The sequence below is a fragment of the Pseudorca crassidens genome, chromosome 8 (genome assembly GCF_039906515.1).
Source record: "Pseudorca crassidens isolate mPseCra1 chromosome 8, mPseCra1.hap1, whole genome shotgun sequence".
Classification (NCBI taxonomy): domain Eukaryota; kingdom Metazoa; phylum Chordata; class Mammalia; order Artiodactyla; family Delphinidae; genus Pseudorca; species Pseudorca crassidens.
This window is the reverse complement of record NC_090303.1, coordinates 50779917-50795755: the sequence shown is the minus strand read 5'-3', so window position 1 is coordinate 50795755 and position 15839 is coordinate 50779917. Positions and strand designations below refer to the sequence as shown.

The following is a 15839-nucleotide window of genomic DNA, read 5'->3' as shown; positions in this document are numbered from 1 at the left end:
CAAAGGGCCAGATAATAAATATTTTAAGCTTTGTAGGCCATAGGTCTTGGTTGCAACTCTTCGGCTCTGCCCTTGAAGACCAAGAGCTGCCTTAGATGATATGTAAACAAATACATATGGCTGTGTTTCAATAAAACTTTATTTAGAAACATAGCCGGTTGGCTAGATTTGGTTCCTCAGCCTGACATCTGCTCTGGAATTACAATTCATAAAGTTTGGAGATGTTGTGAACATTTTTAGTGTCCTTAGTAATGGACTCTAGGCTTTCTCTGTGGTGAATGATAGTGTTCTGGGTTAGGTCAGGGATTTCTGAACAGTGTATTTTACTTACGTGTATTTCAGAAGTTTTAGCACTCTACTGAACCATATATAAAGATGTAGTAATTGGGTAACTGGTGTTCAGCATATAATGGAATCTTGAAACTTTAGAGCTAGAAGCAACCTTTTAGATCCAGCCCACTTTTGCATAGGAAACTGATGCCCAGAGTTATTAAGAGACTTGTCTTAAATCACATGGCTTAATAACAGAACAGGGAAAGATCATTAAGAGGCTAATTACTTTCATACTATCTTGTCTTTCAGCAAGTCAACTTTGTACAAAATTTTGATTTATATGCATTTTGCAAGTGTGTGTCCAGATCAGTTATTTAAAAGAAAACTTTTAATTATTTATGGATATGTTATCTTTCATATTTTCTATAGTGATTATAAAAATGCCACCCCAGGGGCTTACCTGGTGGCGCAGTGGTTGAGAGTCCACCTGCCGATGCAGGGAACGTTGGTTTGTGCCCCGGTCCGGGAGGATCCCACATGCCGCAGAGCGGCTAGGCCCGTGAGCCATGGCCACTGAGCCTGCGTGTCCGGAGCCTGTGCTCCGCAACGGGAGAGGCCACAACAGTGAGAGGCCCGCGTACCACACACACACAAAAAAAAGCCACCCCAAAATTGTTTGATTCATTCCATTCACTTGCAGATAGCCTTTAATAGCTTTTAGCCTTTCAGCTTACAACTGGTAATTTTTTTGACTGTAATGTAGCTTTTATTTATCCAAATGTTTACGAATAGGTCCTTTTTACATACTTTGATTAATTGAAATAACTGGAATTCAGGTTTCTAAATGATGGCTAAGGGTTTCTTTAAAGGCTGTACATTTAATATGTCCACTCGTTAATCACATTTTTACATATGTATCTTTAATTAGTAGCAAACTGTTGTCAAACTACAGTTGTAGATTTTGAGAGCATTTTTAATAAGACCAAAATGTTTGATTTATAAATTTTATATTTAAAAATTCCTGCATACTATTTACATTACGATGTTTGCATTAACTCTTAATATATAGACTATAAAATCATTTTAATCATAAATAATAGAAGCAATAAAAACATCTAGATTTATAATAACATTGTAAATAAACTCTAAAGCCCATTTTTTTAATTGCGAAGCTGAAAAAATCATTACTCTCACCTATGAATTAGTTTATATATATTCCTTTTTTCTCCAAACTCACAATATTCCCTGAGAGAATATGTTTACCAGTTCTGATATTTATTATTCTGCGTGTTCTTGCCTCTCCATATCTGTGTCTCTAGCTTGAGCCCTGTGTGATAGAGGAGTGGAACCAGCTTCCACTCTGCTTATCTCGTTTTCTTTCACTAAGGCACCTGTAGACCCAGAGTCTAGTCTGACTCTTTTTCTTCTAAAACGTTCTCCTTTTTTTTTTTATCTCTGTAGTTTTTTTTTTAATTGAAGTAGAAAATGGGGGCTGAAAGAATGATGGTAAATTTTTGTCATTTTTTGTTTAAAGTGCAAATTTGACTTTGCAGATATTTATTACCTGCTCTGAGTCAGGCAGTGAGTTTAGTTAGTCCTGGGGCGTCACTGGGGAATAAGCCACAGTCTGCTCTGACAGATAGTCACAGATATTTCTTTACTATAATTCAGGGTGCTGTAAGCAGAGCATTGTGAAACTTAAGGGAACAGTCAGCAGAGGAAGACTTCTGAGAAAAGATGACATTTGGAAGATAGATGGACATTTGGGCCCAAGTGAGAAAAGGAGAATGTACTTTATAGTTATTGTGAACATTATATGCAAGAACAGAGGGTGTGAAAGTCTGGGGTTTGTTTGGGGAGTTGCACATAGTCCATATGACTAAAATACAGTTGACTCTTGAACAATGTAGGGGTGAAGGGCGCTAACCCTCAGCTCAGTCGAAAATCCATGTATAACTTATATAGTTATAAATTATACTCTGAGTCTGTGATTCTGCTTCTGAGGATTCAACCAACTGAGGATTATGTAGTACTGTAGTATTTACTTGAAAAATATCCCCTTATAAGTCCACCAGTGCAGTTCCAATCCCTGTTGTTCAAGGGTCAACTGTATAAGCACTGGAAAGTGAATGGGAAGTTAATTTTTCATGTCAGTTGTTAAGTCTTATGTGCCATGCTAATTTGGGGCTTTATCCTTGGTTTAATCGGGAGCCATCACACATTTTAAAGCAGTGGATTAATGTGATTTTTATTTCTGCTTTACTTAGGAACTGCAAACTCAGTTGTCTTTAGGGACCAGGCAGGTAACATGTATGTGAAGCTGCCAGATGACAGCAGGAAATGGTCAGGTCTGCAGGACTGTTGGGCCTTGCCTAAAGCCTTTCACATACAAGCTATTGAAAATGATGCATCTGCCAAATCAAACAGAATGTTGACCAAATCCAGTCTGGAGTTAGACCCCTGCTCAGAGCTGTCCCTGAAAGCTTTTTGGAGTTTGTTGTACAATGTTTGGTATGCAGGTTGATGGTGTTCGTCAAATAAACAGATGTATGAGTTGAAGGGTGGGATGTGTGTGTTGTCTGCAGAGATACATTAGGAGGTTATTGAGTGATAATACTTGATTTAGAACACAAACTTGATAAAGGAGAAGCATAGGTGGATATGAGAAATACTGAAATGGTAGAATCATCAGGGTCTGATTACCAGTATATATGAAGAGAGAGAAGAATTAAAGATGACTTTGGAATTTCCAGCTTGGATTGAATGGGTGGTAGTCATATGAATCAAAAGAGAGAGAACATGGGAGAAGGAACAACTCTGGGAGTTGATACTGATTTTTTTTTTTTTTAAATTGGGTGGAATGAGGAATTATTTAATTCTAAGTGCTAAGGTGCTATCATGGCTATCCTTTTAGAGGTATTATTTTGAAGCCCTTAGCTCTCATTCCTTTTTTTTTTATTCATTCATTTATTCTTTTTCGGACAGAAATTCTCAGAATCATTTTTTTAAGGAAAATCTCACTCCCGCCTACAGGTATTTCCTTAACCTATATTTGTGTCTGTGGCTATTTTTCAGGCATAAATCCTGGTTAGAGACCCTAATTTTTAAAATAAGGTATTAATCCTACACTGTTGATTGTCAAATCCTGAAGATTTGTTCATTTTCAGTGTTTACTAGAGAATATAATCTTCAATTCTCAACCTTAATCAAAAGCATGCTTATGATAAATAATATTTGTAGAAAATGGTCTTCCTTTATGTTTTTGGATGTTTATCTTTGAGACCGTCAGAAACTGGGTACTTGTATTATTATTGGTTTTACTTTTCTGACAAATTGCTTTGCATTTGTGTCTGTCTCTCTCTCTATCAAACCACTTTGGTGTTATCTCCTCAGTTTGCATTAAAAGGCTCTATAAGAAGCAAAGACAAGGAGTCCATGAATCCATATTGTGTATTCTGTAAGGCTGTTACCAAGGGTGTTGTTCCTTAGGAGATAAAATATTGCTATCCTCTTTATCAAGACTCAAAATTTTCTCTCTCACTTAATGCCAACAAAAGTGATTTTTTTTCTCTTTGTTTTGTTTTTTCTCTTGAGTTACTGGTGTGTTTTGATATTCTGGACACTGAATTGTGTACTCTGGGCTTCCCTATTTGTTTTGGCTGCTAGGACTTTGAGAGTCACATTTATAATCAGATGACAGTTGTAAAAAACCTTGTATAATTTTGGTGTATTAAACAACATCTTCCAGTTGTTCTTACTGTTTTATTTTAGTTTTGCCTTAACCTCTTTTGTTAAAAATGTTTTCTCTAAAATTGTATTTATTTTGTTAGATACCACAGATCTTTTTTAATATTGGGATATTATAATTCAAATAATATCAGTGTTTTAAAAAACTGACCTAGGGAGAATTAAAGGGGAAAGAAATCAGATTCAATCACATATTCTAAGTGTATAACTCAATATATTTTTACAAAGTGAACATAATTGTGTAATTACCTCCCAGAAACAGAAACAGAACTAGAACATTTCTAATACCCCAGAAACTTCCTTCATGCCCCATTCCAGTCATTATTTTCCCAAGGTAACCAGTGTTCTGGCTTCTGTCACTAACGTTAGTTTTGCCTGTTTTGAACTTTAAAAAGTACATACTGTATGATTCCATTTATACAAACTGACTTCTTTTCGTCCAATATTATGTTTTTGAGATTCAGGTAGTATATTTTCATTGCTATAGTATTTCATCATAAATATATCTCACTTTACCCATTTAATTGTTCACAGACAATTGAGTTGCTTCATTTTGCCTATTACAAATAATGCTGCAAGGACTGTGTATGCACTTATGAAAGATACATATCTAGGACCTCTGGGACATAGAGTATTTGTGTGTTGAGTTTTAGGTGTTAACAGTTTCCCAAAAGGTGCTACCAGTTTTCCCTTCCTCCAGGATTGAATTGCGTGTTCCTTTTGTTCTACATTCTTGCCAACATTTGTTGATGTCATTTTTAATTTTTTAAAAATATTTTTAGCCATTCCGGTCGTTTGTTATAGTGTCTTATTGCAGTTTTAATTTGCATTTCCTGAATGCCTGATGGAGTGCATATTTATATGTTTTATTGGCCGATGGGATATCTCCTTTGTCAAGTATCTGTTTAAGCCTTTTACCCTTTGTTTTTATTCTGTTCTGTTGTTCTGTTTTTGTATCCTTATAATAAGTACCACACTATCTTATTGCTGTAACTTTATAATAAGCCTTAACCTATTTTAGTGTATGTCTTACAGCATTGTTCTTCACAGTATTCTTGACTGGTCTTAGCCCTTTGAGTTTCCACATAAATTTTAGAAATGGCTTGTCAGTTTCTACATTAAAAAGCCTTCTGGGATTTTGATTAGAATTAGAGATCATTTTGGTGAGAACTGATATCAACAATATTGAAGGTTTTAGTCTGTTTACATGGTATATACCTCTATGTAGTTGTCATCTTTATTTTAGCTGTACTTTGTATTGTATATTTTTTATTTGATTTATTCCCAGGTATTTGGTTTTTTGAAATTGTATTTTTAAAAATTTCATTGTCTAATTCTTTGTTTCTAATATATAGGGATTAATTTTATTTTTGACATTTTACTTTTCATCTGTATTAAACTTATTATCTTTAAAACTTGCTATCAGTATTTAATTCTTAAATTCTTAGTTTTATCTATAGATTCTTCAGGATTTTCTGCCCACACAATCCTGTTGCTGCTAGTGATGACTCTTCTGTTTCTTCCTTTCTAATTCTTTTCCTTTTATTTATTTTTCTTGCCTTTTTGTACTGTCTGTAGGATCAGCAGCACAACTTACTGCTCATACTATTGATCTGTGCATTTAATTATTCAGTTTGTCTCTTTTAAAGATTGACACACCTAATTCTGTTTTATTTAATAGTGAACTGAATTCAAAGCTTCAAGATACTTTAGAGCAAATTGAGGTAAGAAGAATTATATATTAAGTTAAATGACTTTTTCTTTTCAGAGGTTTTTGAATAGCGTAGATGCATCTTATGTTTTGACTTTCATGTTATTATCAGTGTTTCTACATCACTATACTTTGTGTTTTTCATTTGGAATATCTATGCATGGTCAAGTTAATGGTAATTTACTTGTACTCTCAATAATACTTTAGGAATTGTGGGATCTGAAAAGAGTATTTGAAAATATTACCATATCCAGCAAGATCCCTAAACTGTTAGTCATAGGTGTGTTCTCATGTAAACTATAGGCAAAATACTTAACCATGTATTAATTATTTTTTGATTATCAACTGCTACTCCTTTTTAGTTTAGTGAGTTTATTTATTTAAGAATGATTATTGGCTGATGATAACCCTCCTAAATTCCTAAACCTCATAATAATATCTCATACAATTCATCAAATATGTAGAAACTGGAAAGGAAAAGCTATGTTATTGTGAGCATAAAGTCTTTTCCTCCTACATTTATTCAGAGTTCATCTCTTTCCTCAAAATCTTTGCAAAGCAGAGTGTTCATTTAAATAAACTTAATAAGAATTATTTGGTTTCTTCTGATACTTTATTTTATTGTTTTCCTGATGAGAGTACTTAGAAAAGTTGAGGGTAGACTTTCAAATGACTTTTGTGAAAGTAGTTTTTGATCATAAATGCAATTATTTCCTAATTGTAAGAATGACAGTTTATTTGGTAAACATAAATAGAACTGCTTTGAAAATCCCTTAAGTAAATAATCACGTGAAAATTTTAATGAGGACTTTCTTTCAAAGCTCAGTTTCTTTCATTCTTATAATTTTCTGTATAAGTACAGAATAATATTTATCTTAAAATGAAATCATTGAGATAGAAACCCATAAACAAAGTTGGTACAGTTAGATATGAAAGGGCAGTACCTTGAGGTATGTACTTTTAAGGTCAATGTAGTTTTCTAGAAAATTATCATTGCTTTTCAGTGATTTACAGAAGGATTGTTTTATTTTTCAGTAGTCCTACAAACTCAGTTCATATGATTGTAAGATTTTAGCAGATGCTTGAGGAAACATAGTTAAGTAAAATTAAAAACTAAAATTCCTTTAGAGACTATGATAATTATTTTGTGTCCCTTGAAACACTAGGCATTTTTTTTAAAAAACTCATATATTAATAACATCTCAATAAACTTGAGTATAGCTGGTAATTATAATTTATTTATATTTTTATTTAAATTTGTTTTTGACTATTAAATCCAGTGTAATGGTAAATGTGTTTAGATATTAGTTAAAAGTGAGAAATTAGTTTTACTTAATATTTTCTTCTTACTACCTTGAAAATATAATTCCTTAACCACCTCTTGCCTCCTCTTTTAATTATACAGGAACAGTTGGATGTTGCTCTGTCCAAAATCTGCAAGAATTTTGACATTAACCATTATACCAAGGTTCAACAAGCTTATCGACTTCTTGGAAAAACACAGGTTAGTTTTGAAAGGATGTTTTCTTTTTTCTTAATCAGGAATCTGTTGATCTTCATGATTGCTTAAGTTTGAATATTATTATTAATATAGAGGGCTTAAAAAGTTTCATTTAACAAAGTAAATTTTTATGTTGTATTAACAATAATAACATGATCTCATAGGCTCAGAGTGTGTGTAGTGTGATTAAAACATTACAGGGGCTTCCCTGGTGGCGCAGTGGTTGAGAGTCCGCCTGCCGATGCAGGGTACGCGGGTTCGTGCCCCGGTCCGGGAAGATCCCACATGCCGCGGAGCGGCTGGGCCCGTGAGCCGTGGCCGCTGAGCCTGTGCGTCCGGAGCCTGTGCTCCGCAATGGGAGAGACCACAACAGTGAGAGGCCCGCGTACCGCAAAAAAAAAAAAAAAAAAAAATTACAGAAGTCTGTTTTAAACTATGAAGTGTTTCTCAAGGTTAATATTTTCACCATTCTATGTAGGTTTTTTAAAAAGTATATTATGAGATAATTCAGTGGGAGAGAATTGTAGTCTTTTTTACCTCAACTCTTGGTCCTGAATAAGAACTTCTAAATTTGGAGCCTCATGGTTCCTAGATGAGCCATCATGACTCCCTCAAAGTGGTATGTAAACTTTTGTGCATTGTGTACATTTGTTGTAAAACAGGTCCGTTGCACTTATCAGATTTTTCAAAGGATTCTGTTATCCTCAGAATGTCCTCACTGCTCCCATGATGCATGGCTTTACATACTCTTACTTCTCAAGGGCTTCCTTGAAAAATTTGAAGTAGAGGCCAGTTTGAAAATTAATTATATCTTCTGCAAATATAGGATTATACATTTTTCTAGAGAACATCCAAACATGATAGGTGTAAATGTTTTCTTCCCTTAAATGGTCTCTTGTCTTAGAAGGAAATTGAAGGCTTTACCAAACTGTTTAAACTCTATTTACATTTTATAATAAGAATAAAGAAGTTTGGTTATTTATTGTACTTTATTAGTTTTTATATCTGAAGGTATACCTAGGGAAAAATACTAGAAGGAAGACATTTGGTAATTTCGAGGGACATGTTTAAAGACCTTTGAAAATACAACTATAACTTCTGATTTCCCCCATTAGATGAATTCTTTTACTCATTAAATATTTATGGGTACCTACTATGTGCATTGCTCCAGGCACCTGGATATAGGCCCTCATGTATCTTACCTTCTAGGGAGGGAGACAAACATCAAAGAAATAAATCAGTGTAAGTGGATAGAGTGATGCAAAGTACTGATTTATATAGGATAGTCAGGAAAGGCTTCTTGGAGAAGATGACCATTGAGTATCCTGAACAATGTAAAGGAATGATGGCAGAAGGCATCCAAAGGTGTGATTATGCATGACATGTTTGGGAAAAGGTAGGATGGGTACCAGTGATAAATACAGAGCAACAGAGCAGTGTTCATAATTCAGGTTTATCTTTAGTGGTATGATGTTCTGGTTATTTGCAGGCTTATTTGCAAATAATCAACACTTACAATTCTGTGTATAATAGTTATTCGTGCTGTAGCTAAAATTGGTAAAGATTTTTTCCTGTGTTTTTAAAATCTGTTGAAATTTATTTTAATAATATAAGATTATGTTGTATGTTTTTTCTTTCCATAGACAGCAATGGATCAACTTCATATGCACTTCACCCAAGCCATTCATAATACTGTGTTTCAAGTTGTTCTTGGTTATGTGGAACTATGTGCAGGAAACACAGATACAAAATTCCAAAAGCTGCAATATAAGGATCTCTGTACGGTATGTCATAACTTAATTATTGTTCATATCTATTTTAGTTTTTAAGTTTATATTTCATTTATTTTAGAGCCTACTATTTGAAGATATGTTTGCAAACAGTTTTTCTCCCATATTATTCTTTTCCTCATAGAGAAACTGGAAGATTCAGTCACATAAAGAGTAAAGGTTGATGAGATGGTACGGATTTGTGGAGTGCGGTTGCTTCTAAATGGACTCTCTCCCCTCTTATAGCTTCTTGTACCCCTCTGTCTCAGGGTCTTAACTCTCTTCTGTGAGCATCTAGGGTGCTTTTAAGCAATCATCTTTGCTGATTTTCCTTACATACTTTCAATCAGTCTTTTCATGTGTATAAATGTTGCTTCTGTCAACATCTGTAACCAATTTTTCTTTTTCATTCTTAAAGAAACATAGGTCTGTAGGTAATATAATCCACAGGTGCGAAGTGAACTGAGTTGGGTTCTCCTTTCGAATTGTTCTTGCTGATGGATTGATGTAGTGTGAGGGAAAGAGAATGATGAACCTCTAGGAGAATGGGGGTGCTATTTGCTTTTAAAGGAAGCCTGGTAAAGCATGAATTCTGTTTGATACTTATTAACAGAATTAGGTATGATAGGTTCTTTAATGTTGAAAGAACAGACTTAGAGGAGCTGAATAATGAGATGAAGAATATGATGCATTTTAAGGTGGCCCACTTTCTTTGGCACTATTCTTGATAAAAAATTAAGGACGTTTAGAAATTACCTCAGGCTTCTTGGAAGTATTTAAGTCAGTGCTGTTACTGGCAGACAGGGATGTGAATATCTCTTATAAGCCTAAGTAGGTTTTAATTTGTTTTATAATATTGAGTTATATTTGACCTATTTAAACCAGGTAAGATTAGGAAGAGATTATCTCATATCAGATTTATTTATTTAGTTTGATGAAAAGATGTGGACTTTTAGTAACTGAGTTCTGTAAATTAAAGTGGTTAGCTCAGTAGAGGAAGAATGGAAGGAAGCCTTAGATGTTCAATCAATAAGCTGATGGAAGGAAACTTAAATATGTTTTCCTGGTGAGAACACATATCAAGGATCTGGAATGGCATGACTCAGGCAAGTGAGGTGATTCGTGAAGGAGCCTTGTATTAGGATGTACAATTCTTAATTTTTCAATATATGGCAATTGGGAATCATTTTTGCCCTAATTAAAATTAACTGATAATAATTATTGATGAAATACTGATGTAGGAGCATATGTGGCAACCGAGTGTCAGGTAAGAAAGAAACAACAGAGCCCTCAGGATGTATGTGCATGGTGTTGACTGGCAGATTTTGGAAGTGAGAAGGAAGAGCCGAGGCATTTGGGCAGTTGGTTTTCTCTGTATAGTAGCAGTATTTTGAAGGAAGTCCTTAATCATAGATAAAAGTTTAAATATAACGTTAAAAATTGAAATAAGTGATTTAAAATTGTGTGTTGAAGTATAGTTGATTTAAAATTTCTGCTGCACAGAGAAGTGATTCAGTTATACGTATATATGTTCTTTTTCGTATTTTTTCCCATTGTGGTTTATCACAGGCTATTGAATATAGTTCCCTGTGCTGTACAGTAGCACCTTGTTGTTTATTTTATATATGATAGTTTGTATCAGTTTAGCTCTTTTATTTTTATTCTTTTATTTTTTAACATCTTTATTGGAGTATAATTGCTTCACAATGGTGTGTTAGTTTCTGCTGTACAACAAACTGAATCAGCTGTACATATACATATATCCCCATATCTCCTCCCTCTCGAGTCTCCCTCCCACCCTCCCTATCCCACCCCTCTAGGTGGTCGCAAAGCACAGAGCTGATCTACCTGTGCTATGCGGCTGCTTCCCACTAGCTATCTATTTTACATTTGGTGTGTATATATGTCCATGTCTTTTATTTTAGACAATCACTTCCCCTTCTTATATTTTTCATGGCATCCCATTTTTGAAAAGACCAGGCCCTCTGCCTTATGGAATGTGGCAACGGATCTTACTGTTGATCCCCTCTGCTCAGCACAGGGTCTGGTAATAGTAGCCTTTCTGTCCGTTTGCTGAGCACTTGAAAACAGTGATAATGGTTATGAGTAATAATCACAGAAGCTAAAAAAAAAAAAAAAGATTGAAATAAATGAAATAGTATACTGATCAGAGTTGATAGAGGGATAGTGTTTCTATAAAGAGGGGAACATTTTGTTTCCTTTAAATGGAAAGAGATTGGAAATGAAGAGAGATAATCATCTGCTTGTTCTTATTCACAGTATTATTTTATAAATTTTTTTTAATATAAATTTATTTTTGGCTGTGTTGGGTCTTCGTTGCTGCGCGTGGGCTTACTCTAGTTGCAGCGAGCGGGGGCTGCTCTTTGTTGCGGTGTGCGGGCTTCACATTGCGGTGGCTTCTCTTGTTGTGGAGCACGGGCTCTAGGCATGCGGGCTTCAGTAGTTGTGGCTCGCGGGCTCTAGAGCGTAGGCTCAGTAGTTGAGGCACATGGGCTTAGTTGCTTTGTGGCATGTGGGATCTTCTTGGACCAGGGCTCAAACCCGTGTCCCCTGCACTGGCAGGCAGATTCTTAACCACTGTGCCACCAGGGAAGCCCCACAGTATTGTTTTAAACCACTCACAGATGTCAGTCTATTACTAAATGGGCTAGAATGAAATTGAACTCCTTTTTTTTTTCCATCTTTTTGGACATTCCTTTACAAAGAAACCTGGGGCAAAATTAGTGTTCTGTTTTTTATTTTCTCTGGTAAACAGAGAACTTCAGCGTTCTTAAGGCCAGCAGCATACTGTCCCCATTATGAAGTGTCTGCCATTTGTGTTCTGTCACCATTGCTCTAAGTTTAAAAGTTGACTTTGAACTTTTTGAAGTCATTTTGTAACTGAATGTACTTTCTTTACTAAACTGTAATTTCTAAGTGATTTAATTAAAGGCACAATTTTTCTTTTTATAGTTTATCCTTGTCTAGTTTCCTATTTTTTCTTGAATGTATCGACTTAAGAGTTTTTAGATCAGTAATTTAGGCTCTTTTAAAAAATATGTACATTATCTTGAAGCACAAATAAAGGACTACTCCTTAGAAGCAAAAGTTTCAAATGAGAATTAAATCTCATTTCTGGCAAGGGCCAATGTAAAGGGGCATAGTGGTTATTTTATCTGATTAAAAAGCCTCTTTGTGATTGCGTTTATCAATACATTGATGTACCCTACATGTTCACACCAGTTTGTGGAGAGATTTAAAGACACCAAGTGGAAGCTCTTTATTTAGTGACCTTGTAGAGAAACATTTTGTAGGTTTTTTGAAAGTTTATGAAGTATGCATCAGTTTTTAAAAAAAAAATGTTGTTTTTTTAACATTTTTTTTTGGCAGGCTGATGGGTTTCCCTTGGGAGCTTATTTCAAGATGTTAATTAGGATACTGTTGATTAATTTTATGATAATAGAGCTGGCTAAGCTGGCTGCAGTGTTCTCAACCATTTTTCAACTGTTCATTTTGAAATGCTTTTAATGAGTTTTGAGTTCTGTTGTTTTTTTTTTTTTTTTTTTTTGCGGCACACGGACCTCTCACTGCCGTGGCCTCTCCCATCGCGGAGCACAGGCCCCGGACGCGCAGGCTCAGTGGCCATGGCCCATGGGCCCAGCCGCTCTGCGGCACGCGGGATCCTCCTGGCCCGGGGCACAAACCCGTGCCCCCTGCATCGGCAGGCGGACTCTCAACCACTGCGCCACCAGGGAAGCCCCTGAGTTCTGTTTTTGAAATGAACTTGATAATGTAATAATACTTTGGGGGAAAATGTAATGTTTCTTTTAGAAAAAGCTTTCTGAAATAATTTCAATATGTATTTTCTCCTTTCGGCACATTGGAGGTGTTTAGTAAATATTTCTTAAGTATATTGGATTGACCTCTTCGTCTCTAACTTGTGCGGTGTTGACTTAATCAATTTTCAGATTTGATTAAGTGAGAGGGAAAGAAAACCAACATTGAGCACTTTCTCCATGCCATGTACTTTTACAGGTTTTTTACATGCATACATCATAGAAAGACCAACTAAAGGCTCATCAAATGTTCCATTCTTCTAGTTTTTAAATTTTTGATGCTTATAAATACTACCTCTTGATATTGAATTGTAATTCAGTGGCAGTTTGAGGGTCAATAAATATTTTTAGTAAGATCTCTGTTGAAGGTATAGTTTATTTTGATGTTCATATAAGAGCCTAGAGAAATTTCCTCTTGAGACAAAAAGCTATTTCTGTTCTTAAATTCTCAGGGCACTTTCTGTTGTGAAGAATTAATATATTTTCTCTTATCAAATAGTATGAGAGTATACAGACTCTCTATGATAAGCTGCCAGGAATTTCAGTGCTAAATTTAATGTTCATTTGTAGTAACCATCTTGTTTTGGGTTTTCTGTAGAATTAACTGCCTCCTTATCCTTTCTCTGTTTTCTGACTTCTTAAACTAGTCTCTTTATATGTTTTTATATCACTCACAGTCTTTATGGAGTTAGAATACTGATTATATAAGTAGTCGCTCAAATTCAGCAATCATTAATTAATATATTTACTCTTAAAATACATGTATTTTAAATTATACACCTAAAACATTGATTGTAGGAAAATACAGATAAGCAAAGGAAGAAAATAAAAAATAATATTTCTGTATGCAGAGCTGGTTCTTTTAATGTGTATATAAGCAAATAGCTTTTTAAAGTAGGATTATGCTGTACACAGATTTAGAACATTTTTTTCCACTTGCTGCTTTATAAACAATTTTTCATTTCAGTAAATATGCTATGCACATACCTTTTAGTGGCTTGACAGTACTTCATTGTAAGAGATCCTGTGGATTAATTAACCAGTTTCTTATTCTTTGATGATCATAATGACAAAAGTTGGAAATAATATAAATAACACTGTAGTAAAATTTTTTTTTTTTTTTTTTTTTTTTTTTGCGGTACACGGGCCTCTCACTGTTGTGGCCTCTCCCGTTGCGGAGAACAGGCTCCGGATGCGCAGGCTCAGCGGCCATGGCTCATGGGCTCAGCTGCTCCGCGGCATGTGGGATCTTCCCAGGCCGGGGCACGAACCCGTGTCCCCTGCATCGGCCGGCGGACTCTCAACCACTGCACCATCAGGGAAGCCCTGTAGTAAATATTTTTAAAGCTAAATCTTTGCACACATCATTAATTATTTCTTTAGGATAAATAATGAAAAATAAAATTGCATTGCCAAAGGCTTTGGTTTATATTTCCAAAATTGCCCTCTAGAAAGTGTGTTTCAAATTATGCTCCTCATCAGTAGTGTCTGCTTTTATCCTTTTTCCTGTGCACATGAATGCTGAGTATTTTATATTTAATAGCTTAATTGTCAGATACCAGAAGGTAGCATATCAATACTAATTTATGTAGCTTGTCACTCAAGCATATTTAGCATGTGAAGGAAATTAAACAGGGACATTTAATTGATTGTTGAGGTTAATTTGGTTGATTTGGTTGGATAGGTGAGTGGACCTTTCCTTTCTTACTAGAGAAACCTTTTCAGTTGGAGGAATAATGCTATTTACTTGATTGCTTTATCAGATCAGTTTTAAAATACTCTAAGAATTCAGATGTCACATTCTTACCACTTATATAGTAGCACCCAGCTAATTTTTTATATGAGTTATATATATATTTTTTAAATTAATTAATTAATTAATTTATGGCTGTGTTGGGTCTTCGTTTCTGTGCGAGGGCTTACTCTAGCTGTGGCAAGCGGGGGCCACTCTTCATCGCGGTGCACGGGCCTCTCACTATCGTGGCCTCTCTTGTTGCGGAGCACAGGCTCCAGGTGCGCAGGCTCAGTAGTTGTGGCTCACGGGCCTAGTTGCTCCGCGGCATGTGGGATCTTCCCAGACCAGGGCTTGAACCTGTGTCCCCTGCATTGGCAGGCGGACTGTCAAACACTGTGCCACCAGGGAAGCCCCTATATTTTTTTAATATAAGAGTTATATATTGGTTTCTAAATATTTAAGGTAAAATAAAAAATAAGTTTTGGTAATTTTAAATATTCAAAACTTAATGATCAAAAGATAAGGAAAGTTTATCCGTCTCTTCCTTTTTCCCTGCCATTTACTCTTTGGATTGTCAAGAACTGTGAAGGGTCTGAAATTTTATCCTACTTGCAGATTAACAAGCTAGCCTGTTACTGTTTCATGGATGCTGATAGAAGATGCAAGATTCCACTTTCTTAGTGCTCTGACTTAGTGTAAACCAGTTTCCCTTGTCATTACCCAGCTTTTGTTAATCAGTCAAGTAATGGGTTCAGCTCAGCAAGGGTAAATATGGTTATAAAGAGTTTGAAACCTAGTAAGGTCATACTAATTATGATCAGAGGTAGAATAAGAAAAGTTCAAACAACATATACAGTAGTGTCAATGGGATCAACACAGTTCTTTAAGGGTTTAAGGAGGCAAAAGAGGAGCCTGCAAGTTTTGAGTTGGTTTTGGATTTCAAGAAGCACGATGTATGTGGCTGAGTACAGGGATACAGAGGAAATATCCTGAGCAATGGCATGAAAGAAGAGCATAGGGCAAGTGAAAGGAACAGTAGGTTGTCTGGCTTAGTTTAACTGGATTCAACCAAGTATGATGATTTGGTGGTTTCTGCCATACGCTGGAACTAATGAGTGCCTATGGAGAACATGCTTTGGGCTGCTGTTATCTGAGTAACCAGCTTTCCCTCTCTTGGCTGGAAGTGAAGGGGTTTTCTAGTCACTTGAAACTGGCTCAGGTGTGATGTCCAAGTCTATGAACCCTTAAAACTATCAATGTAACTTAG

The 15839-nt window shown here is 35.4% G+C and overlaps 1 protein-coding gene across 3 annotated transcripts in view; it reads left to right on the top strand.

Annotated features, from left to right (window-relative positions):
- VPS50 (VPS50 subunit of EARP/GARPII complex) overlaps window positions 1–15839 on the top strand; it is a 137009-nt gene that overhangs the window by 35208 nt on the left and 85962 nt on the right. For all 3 annotated transcript variants that reach the window (XR_010945518.1, XM_067746400.1, XM_067746399.1), the window contains 3 exons: window positions 5702–5744; window positions 7137–7235; window positions 8876–9016. Coding sequence is in view for 2 of the 3 variants with exons in the window: in XM_067746400.1 (XP_067602501.1) it covers window positions 5702–5744; window positions 7137–7235; window positions 8876–9016 (283 nt within the window). In the remaining variant the exon portion in view is untranslated. The remainder of the gene's footprint in view (window positions 1–5701; window positions 5745–7136; window positions 7236–8875; window positions 9017–15839) is intronic.